This window comes from Uloborus diversus, chromosome 10 (assembly GCF_026930045.1).
Source record: "Uloborus diversus isolate 005 chromosome 10, Udiv.v.3.1, whole genome shotgun sequence".
NCBI lineage: Eukaryota > Metazoa > Arthropoda > Arachnida > Araneae > Uloboridae > Uloborus > Uloborus diversus.
Genome location: NC_072740.1, coordinates 19,720,370 through 19,730,276, shown reverse-complemented (window position 1 = coordinate 19,730,276; position 9,907 = coordinate 19,720,370). Strand labels below are relative to the sequence as shown.

The 9,907-nt window shown below is 34.5% G+C and overlaps 1 protein-coding gene across 1 annotated transcript in view; it reads left to right on the top strand.

The window, feature by feature from the left end:
- The first annotated feature begins 6,607 nt into the window (after nucleotides 1-6,607).
- The window catches only part of LOC129231807 (collagen alpha-1(I) chain-like), a 139,719-nt gene continuing 136,419 nt past the window's right edge, over nucleotides 6,608-9,907 (top strand). The window contains exon 1 of the mRNA XM_054866183.1: nucleotides 6,608-6,732. Coding sequence (XP_054722158.1) covers nucleotides 6,657-6,732 — 76 coding nt within the window. The 5' untranslated portion in view covers nucleotides 6,608-6,656. The remainder of the gene's footprint in view (nucleotides 6,733-9,907) is intronic.

The following is a 9,907-nucleotide window of genomic DNA, read 5'->3' as shown; positions in this document are numbered from 1 at the left end:
AATATCTGCCAAAGATGCTTTAGGGATTTTTGAATAATTATCTAATACAGGAGTGCCCACCACCCTAAGAGCAAGGGCGCAACCCCCTCCCCTAAATGTCACGAAGACCCCCCCTAACCCCCCAAAAAATTAGAGCCCCCCAAAATGTGGAATATACCCCTCAAAAACCACCCCCTAAAAATTTCAATGACTCAGTCTGCGCCATGCCCCCCCCCCCATCTAGGTGGGCACCCCTGGCAAATACGTTCTCTATATTCAGGTTTCAATCATATTATATTTCACAAAAAAAGTAAAAAAAAAAAAATACACACAAAATTTTATTGAATTTGATGAAAAATGTAAGCTAGTTGTTTGTCCTTTTTTCCCTTTTATTTGCGTTTTTGACGAACAATTATATCAAAAGTTTTATGTTTCTCCAACAGCAAAAAAAGCTATTATCTGTAAAATTATTTTTCCGTTTACAAGAGTCAAAGTTTAGAGTTTCGTATCTTTCAGGAAAGAAATTAGCTAAAATAAAGTTATATTCATTTCAAGACAATTACACACCGGTTTATTTATCATGCTCTTTAAAAGAATTAAGTGCTTTCTCATAGCTTAATTTAATTAAACTTGCAGCATTTTGTTCTACTGAAACACCTTTCTAAGCAGAAAACTGAAAGAAAATAAGGCAGTACTAGAACTGTGCTGAGTAAAGAAATTCAACAGTATAATTAAGTAATTTTCCAGTCTCTTTAACGTAAAATGGTACAGAAGTGTTAAACGTGGGAGATAATATGAAAAGCCAAATGTGTCTAAATTATGTGTCACAGTTTATTGCTTAAACTATGCATTATTATACTATTTTCTTCCTTTTGATCTCTTTTTCCCTTTCCTGCAGTGTGACATATATATGCTTCTTTAAAATGTTACATATAGCCTGTCTTTACTGGAATTACTAGAAACCTAAAAGAAAACTTTCACTTTCTTTTTATTAGCTTGCTTGTATTTATGAGAAGGTAACGAATTTAAGAGTTCAGCTATTAACTGAATACAAGGAGCTCTTGAAATGATCGGCACTTGAATCATATGCATCATTGAGCACGCCATATATATGTGCACAAACAGGGAAGTTGTCTAAAATAGGGACGTCGGCTTAAATAGAGATATCTAATTTCTTATTGATTAGTACTGATCCCGTGCTGCATCCTGTGCTAAGGGTAAAATTCATATCTATCATCCCTCACTTAGAGTCTATACACCAAAACTAATAGAGTTGTTGATGTAGTTAACGAATTATACTTCTGAAAGAAAACTTCAAAAGTTTTTCTTTTTGAGCAATCACGATTGCTTATTGCTTTCATTTGACTGTTTTGATGTCCTATGATTTTATTTTCCCCCCGCCATCATCTGCAGCATCACCGTCGACCGGTTCTTCACGATGCTGCTCCTACAGCGAAAACCGTCTCCAGGTTGCATCTATATCCTACACACACGCGCATACATACCCACACCTACACACACACACACACACACACATACACACACACACACAAACACATACACACACACGATCACATACACACACACATACACACAACTACCCACACATTCATGCCTGCACACAGACACAAACACACATGCCTACACACATACACATACCTCCTACACACAAACACACATACCCCCGACACACAAACACACTTGCCTACATACACACGTGATTGCGAAAAACATAATTTAAATTCAAGATTACAAAATTCAAATTAATTTTTTTTTTCGATTTTTACCTTTTACTCTATACACCCTGATCAAGTCACCTCAAAACGTACGAATTAGTTAAGTACAACATTGACTATCTTGGGCTTAAGCTAAATTTTGATACAATTCAAGACATATTTTCCTGTCAAAAGAAGCACTATTTTTGATAAAATATCTTGATGGCCGCTCTAATGGGAAGATCAACAGCTGTTCAAAACAGGGTTGTCCCTGCATTCGACCAAGATGGATGTACTTAGTGTTACAGATCTCACCTCCCCTCGAGGTAGGGCATGCAAAGCCTATTCAAGAGCAGAAACGGGTGATATAAACTTTATATGACTTTTTTTCTCAGCTTTCTTCGAACAGAAAACTAATGCCTGCTTATTTCCTAAAAGAAAGCTTTAAACATTCGTGAGCACATTGCATTCCACACACACACACACTTCGAAATTTTAAATTCCTCTAATTTTATCTGTGAAGAGTTATTGATAAATTTTTGAATAAAACGAAAGCTCGTTGTTTTATTGAGTTACCTCCATTTTAACCACCGATTGTCAGAAACGTGGATTTGCTCATGTTCAGAAAAAATATTTTTCTGACTCAATATAATTGTTATTATTATTATTATTTAGCAGACAACTTTATTTCTTGATAGTCTAAGAAGGATTCTAAAAAGAAAACGGATTGAATTTTTCTTATCTTTCTTATATTTCATTTAGTGTCCCCGTTTTGGGCAACCCTCCCCCTAAAATATATAATGTATATATACTATTGGGCCAAAAGTATTGGAACACTTTCAAAAATTCACATTTTTAAGGATTTCCCGAGAAATAAGACCAATTGAGACAATGAGAAGCAAAGGGATGTAAGTGGACATTTTCAAGTTTCGAGTAAAACGACTATAAAGATAACGTTGTAAGAAGACTTTCATTGATTTTTTTTTCCGTAAATTATGCTGTACAGCAGCACCTAAGAGGGCTACTAGTACCATCTCTTGCTCCAACATAGAGGAGGGGTTCATCTACCATGTGTACTGGTTATCTCCATTTTTTTAATTTTCCACTTACATCCCTTTGCTTCTCACTGCCTCAATTGTTTTGCAATTTTTGTCGCATGAAAAGTATGTTTTAGCTGTCATTTTCCATCAAAATTTATAACACCCATGCGTTTAGGGAACGAGTAACAAATGGAGGAAAACAAAAATGTTTTTTGATTATCCTTCATCGTAAATAGTTGAGAATAAACTAAATTTCAGAAATTAGTTACAGTTTACATTAGTTACAGTTGATCCTTCTCTTTTTGATTGTTGTAACTACGGAATTTTTGATAGTTTTGAGTTTGTCAAATGTAGTGTACTATGTTTTTGTATTTAAGTTTAGCAATTTCACAATTTGTATTTAGTTTAATTTTATTTTTTGGAGTTTATTTAGAGTTTGCTAGACTAGAGACTCATGTTCGTATTCAGGACAACTCGCCATTTTTCGTTAAACTGCTGACAAACATAAATTGTTACTGAATTTTCACATGGAGTGATTTTTTGCTTGTTTTTCATGATTCATTGACGGATGTACAAATATTGAACTCAATTGAATTATAAATGAGCGAGATAATAGGCCCTGAGCTTTATATCGGTCTCTTTTGGTGCATTATATACTGCCGTGGGCAGGTACTGCACATTTTTCATGTTTTTGAACTTTTATCATCTATTGTACGTTAGTTTTATTGTACAAGCTTACTTATTTCGTTTCCACTGAAAAAAAGGTGCGAAAAGACGTCTAATTTCAACATTCCCCTATTGTTAGTATTGAATCCAACACACATTTCTTCAAATATCTCGAAAACTTATTTCTGCAGATACTGCCGTTTGCCTATCGAAAGTATATATATATATATATATATATATATATATATATATATATATATATATATATATATATATATATATATATATTGAGAGAGAGAGAGGAAAAGGTGTAAACATGGGAACCCTCTTTTGTATGCGATTTTAAATTACTACTTTTAATTCGAAGAATTCTAGATTCCGTCTTTTATTAACAAGTACGGCAAGTATCCTTTATGCGGGGAGGCCTAACAATGATTAATATCAATGATTTCGTTTCGAAAACGGCGATTTACAAAATGCTTAAAAAACAGCACCAGAAAAAAATGGAGTGTAAATGTGGGCACCCTTCAAAAAAATTACCAAGAATATTTTAAAAACAGGATGAAACTGCACAAAATGGTAGAGAATTTATTTATTACATGGAAAAAAAATATTTACCGAAATCGCAAACATAACTGGAGCTTTCAGCGCCGCACAATCTAAATGTACCCACATTAGGCAGGTTTAGATTAAGCCGAACGTGGGGTACACATTTCATTGTGCCGAACGTGGGGTACACATTTCACACACACCTCTTCCCGAGTGACTTCAAGCAACTTTCCACCCCGAAAAATGCAAGTTGCATCGCTTGAAAGATTTTTCTGTTTTTTTTTAAAAAAAATGAGGCATAGAGTTGTGCACTCTTTAAATGGAGGGCCCATACTTACATCGTCTACAACTTAGAAAGACAGCCACGCTCACGCGTAACATAAAAGCGTGCCTGACTAATTGTGTTCTTCAAAAAGTAGATTAAGATCTCCACTTTCTGGATGTCACTGTGGAATTGTTTTTAACTTGCCATAAGAACATGATAGGAAAATGAATTTGCATACGTATATCTTAAAAGTTTGCAGTCCAGAAAAACACTAATTTTTTGCACAGTAACTCTAATTGCATCCACACTTCTTGAAAGAATGTTTCCAACTGCTCTTTGCTATCTTATATTAGTAAATGGCATCATATACAATCCTCACCGACAATCTTCAGTACCCCTCTTAGCCACTCGGGAGGAGTGCCCATATTTACACCTGTGCCCATTTTTATATCTTTTCCTCTATATTTACGCATATATTCTGTCGACGACAACGTTAGCAATCACTTGCAGAACGCACGTGTCATCAACAAATTTGGTGGATACAGAGATAGACCATGAAGAGATGGCAGATGACCTTGAAGCAAAAACATCATTTGTAATTGGTGGAATCAGTCAGAAGCACCGAGGAGTAAGAGTAGTTCTTGCTGAACTAGCCTATTACAGAATAATAATAAACAACCTATTGCAGATACAAATTATGTTTCCATTTGAAGATCATCCGCCATCTCTTCGTGGTTTACAAAGCGTGTCTGTTGTGTGTTTGAGTCTCTGCATGACAGTTTCAATTCTTTCTGTCATGCAGAGACGGAGCGATTTGTGCGACGTCCGAAAATTAATGATTATTATCTTTTAAGCATGGATGGAAGCATTTCCGAAACGGCTAAATTTTGCAAAATGTTCGTGGGCCGCTGTGGTAAAGCACGCCATTTATACCAAAATGGCACCCTCCACAATCAACGACGTGGCAAATGTGGTACATCACAATGGATAAGAATCAATAATCAAACATGAACAAATCAGGCAGTGAGATGCAAAGAGATGTAAGTGGCGAAATTAAAAATTTGGAGAAAATCTGCACAAATGGCGGGAGAACCTCTCCTGTGCGTTGGTGCAAAAGATAGTACTAGTAGCCCTGAGAGGTGCTGCTGTACAGCAAAATTTAGAAAAAAAAATGAATAAACCCTACCTAGGTTCTGAACCTCAAATGCGTTTCTCGTGATAAAAAAAAAAAAAAAAATCACTTACATCCTGTTGCTTCTCACTGCCACATATGATCGAAAACGCAATGATGACGCAATACACTAAGTCAGAAACCGATGGATGCAAAAACAGATCACTAATTTCTTACACAAAGACGATTTTAAGCGATATTTTAGTTTTTTAAAAAGGTCAAAGCTGTTGTTGCAATTTGTGGCCAGCTGCTGTAGTACACGCGTCGCAATGCAAAACTCTCACTGTCGCAATAACGAACCATTTTGACAAATATTTATTGATCGTTACACCTTTGTTGCGACGTGTAGAGCTACTACAGGTCATAGTTTTTTTCAACTTCTCTAACCCTTTCTTAAAAACTAAAATGTTGCGCAAAATCACACTTGTGTAATTTTTAAAAAATGTCATAGATAGGAATAGTGCGTTAAACTTTTTGCGTTTTTGCTAGGTTAAATATTTAGATTGTGTTTAAAAAAAATCAAAAATGTTCGTGGACGGCTACTAAGCAATGATTCATCACTGATTGTCCCAATATGTTAGACCTTTCGCAATTTTGCTCCTCAAATTTCTTATCAAATATTCATCTTTGTTCGAAAACAGTTAAAAATTTCAAATATGAATGTTTACCAGTGATTTATCATGACTTAAGATGGAATGGTTGTGTTAGTTAGTTTTGTATAACTAACTGACTGTAATCGTCTTATGTGTTATGTTTTTGTCCAACTATACGTTGTAAATGCCTTCTGTTTTTGTGTAACTATATGTTGTAATGATGTAATAAAAGGCCTCGAGGGTGCCGTAACTGGCTAAGTCACAACAATGACAGGCATTGTGGCCCCTCGAGGAGTGAAGTGTGTTAGTTAGTTTCTGTTCTTCCTACGTTAAAACTAAATCCAGAAAGTCATTCCCCATCTAGTGTGACGCGTCAACCGCGGAGGCAGATTTCGAGGACTGTGGTGTGATGACAGCTATCCCATCTTGAAGCGATAGTGTCGAGCAGGCCAGTGCCCGACTGGGGGTCACGACAGCCTGGATCACATTACACCATCCAGCACCAAAATATGCGTGGGCGTCGAGGCCTTACCCGTACATAAGATGAGGTTCTTCGTTTTTCTTAGGATGCGCCGCATCACTGTCGTTTCTTCAGACAGCATCGCATCTCTCGCTTAGAGATAGGCAACTTCTGAGGCACTGTTTTATGAGGCGAGCGTGAGACAAGGATTTGAGAGGATGAGGACCCTGCGGGGTTCTCTGTGGCCGCTCTTGGCTTTGTTGGTGCTCACTAACGCTCAGGACTATAATGAAGGTAAGGCTGCCTAACCACAATTTTCTCAACGGTAATTTTCAAATAAATACATTTGACTACCCGAAATGTTACGCAGGTCCGTCCCACGAGAGGACGGCGCCCGGGGCGAATATTTTTTGACGCCCCGTTTCCACACGCAGAATGGTGGGCGTTTTTTTTTTTTTTTTTAAATTTATTTTTTAATCAATTATTACATAATTAAACATGTAATCCAAAATCTAATGTGTTAGGTCTTAAAAACTATTTATAAAAAAAGAATAATGCTGAAAAGAATTTGAACTGTAGTAAAAGCATAGTTTATGACGCCACTTCATATGTTGGCGCCCGGGGCGCCAACATATGAAGTATCACATATGAAAATCTTATAAAAAAAATATAATAAAAAAATATATAACTACATATGAAATATCTATATAAAAAATATCTATATGAAATATCTATAATATGAAATATCTATAATAAAAAAATATATAACTACATATGAAATATCTTATTTTATCTCCGATGGCCATGAAGGTGATGTGAGAAGTTACTTCAATATCCACTGCATGTGATGCACATAAAATAAAACATTTACAATGTTGGGAATGAAATATTGAAAAGCAAGACACAATGCATTTTTAACTGTGTTTAAGGTCATTAAAGTAATTTTCAGAGAAAGTAATCTGACATTTATGAGTCTACAGGGGTTTAAGCGAGGACTGGGAGTTGAACTTTTGGCAAGTGGGGGGGGGGGTCATAGAACATGACATATTTCATTCATTTTGCAATACATAGTTTATGATATTTTTTCGATAAGTATACTGTTTTTTTTTCTAACATTCTTCAAGTAAGTAATATATTTGTATGCCTCCCCCTCCCCACAAGAAAAACAACATACAGAATATAGAACCAATTCAGTCAAATTTATGCAAAAATAATACCTAATTACCACCATTAAATTTCTAATGATGGAAACTGACAATAACCAATTATAGTCGTTTATGTACAGAAAATGTAAAGCAAAAATTAAATTTGTTTTTGGGAAACAAAAACTCCAACTGGATACTACTTACCTCTCCGCTCTCAATTAACATCAATATACTTTCGCGATTTCTTTCATATTTTCATTCAAATCTTCGAGTTTAGTTAATGTTGAAATGGAATAAAAATAAATACACACTATGAGAGTGACGGATGAGTTAGTTAATTTATTAATTACAAATGCAAAATATTTTAACTTCGTTTTTTAAAACGCAAAAGTTATTTCAAAAAATAAACAAATAAATTTCATCTGTTTACAATAAACTTTTCTTCTAAAACTCTTTTCGGTAAAAATAGAACCCTTTTGGCAACTTTTATTTTTATGTACGCTTTCTCATGCAAATTATAAAGTTATAAAGGTAATCGCGCCTGAAAACGTGGCCGAAAAAGTAAAACTAGTTCGTAGACGAACTTAATTTGCTGATAGCAGCATGCCTTTGCAAATGCTTCATAGAAAATACCTACCTGGAGCATAAAAAAAAAGGATACCTTTAACATTCTTACAAAATATACGCAACGCTCTCACGTCGCTTGAGTTTAAGGAATGTATGCGGCTACTTAAACTACTCGGAGTATACTAAAGACAATAAATATGAAATATTGAGTAAGCTATATTTATGGAAGATAATATCAATTGTGTGTATGAGTCGAAACATTTAATTTTGAAAATTTTGGATCAATATTGAAAATCTTACACGAACCTTGAAGCTTCTAATTCTCATTAATAAGCTCCATATGTTCTAGAAATGTTTATGCACAATTACTTGAAAAAAAAAGCAGCCGAATCCCGTTTCAATAAAGTCTAAGGGACCAGCAAAATCATTTCGCACAAAATACCATTATACTGATTTTACGAGGGTTCACTTTGTTCTTAGGTAATTTTAGTTGATGTCTTTACTAGAACGAGATTTTAGCTGTCAAATGAAATTTAGCGTTAAAACTTTTGAAATTTGGAAAAAAAAGAATAATTGAAAACTAAATGTGCGCCTCCGAAAATCGGTGCAATACTCATAAATATTTTCCCAAATCCATATGCTGATTATCAGATTATTTATCTCTAGCAGAAATTTAATGTTTTCAAGAAAATCATTTTACCATTATTATGGGAAACTTCATGTACGTAAGTTAATTTTCGCTCCCTGATATCGACTCAAAAAAAAAAAAAAAAAAAAGTACGTCACACAGTGACTGAAAACTTAACGTAAAAATTTTAGCAATTAACTCTTTCCTTTTTAACGTAAATCGCAAGCTTGATATGGTGCTACGGCAAACTATATCCTTCAAATTAGGGATTAACTTAAAGAGTAACTAGTGAATACTTTTTTGACATACTATATTTTTTAATGTGTTAATATTTTTTCAATGCTTCATATTTTCTTAGCAGTACCGCACAGCACTGCATGTGACGTGACTTTTGGCAACTAGTGTGTCCAAGAAATCATTATAAAAAATCAATGAAAAATTGTCTCAAGTACACGAATTATTATCTTATAGCACCCGCACGGCCGTGCTTCTATAAGGCTTAAAAAAAGCTCTTTTAGCTTATGTGAATTTTACTTTCCGCTCCAAAACAGAAGAAAAGTTTTCATTTCGTTAATTAAAATTCGTACAAACTCTATGAAATAAAAAAAAAATCCGGTTATAAAGACGTCAACTGGTTCCATAAGAACCAGTTGACAATGGAGCCTTAAGAGGCTCCATTGTAGCAATAAAATAGCTGTATGCGGTATTTTTGTGTTAATTTGCGCTTTATTTACCTTGGTTTTCAATTTAATCATATTGTAGCACAAAGCTTACTTGATGTTTTGTTCATTTAATTTAAGTACTCTTTAAAGTTATTCAAAATCACCGTAGATAAGTGCTTAATGTTAAATAATAAGATAATAACTTTCAACCATTGAATCCATAAGACATTTCTGCATTTAAGTCATGCAGCTAAAATTCAGAACAGTAAAAGTCCCCCCATCCAAGATTTGCATTTGAAGAATAAAGAATTTAATTGAAATACTTATTAGTACTAAAAGAACAAAATGAAAATCCGTGCTTCCCCTGAAGGAAAAAGACTTTAATCGAAATATGCGATATAGTTACAATAAATGGAAATCCTCCCACCCCTAAAGAAGAAGAAGAAATTATTTGATTAAAAAACACA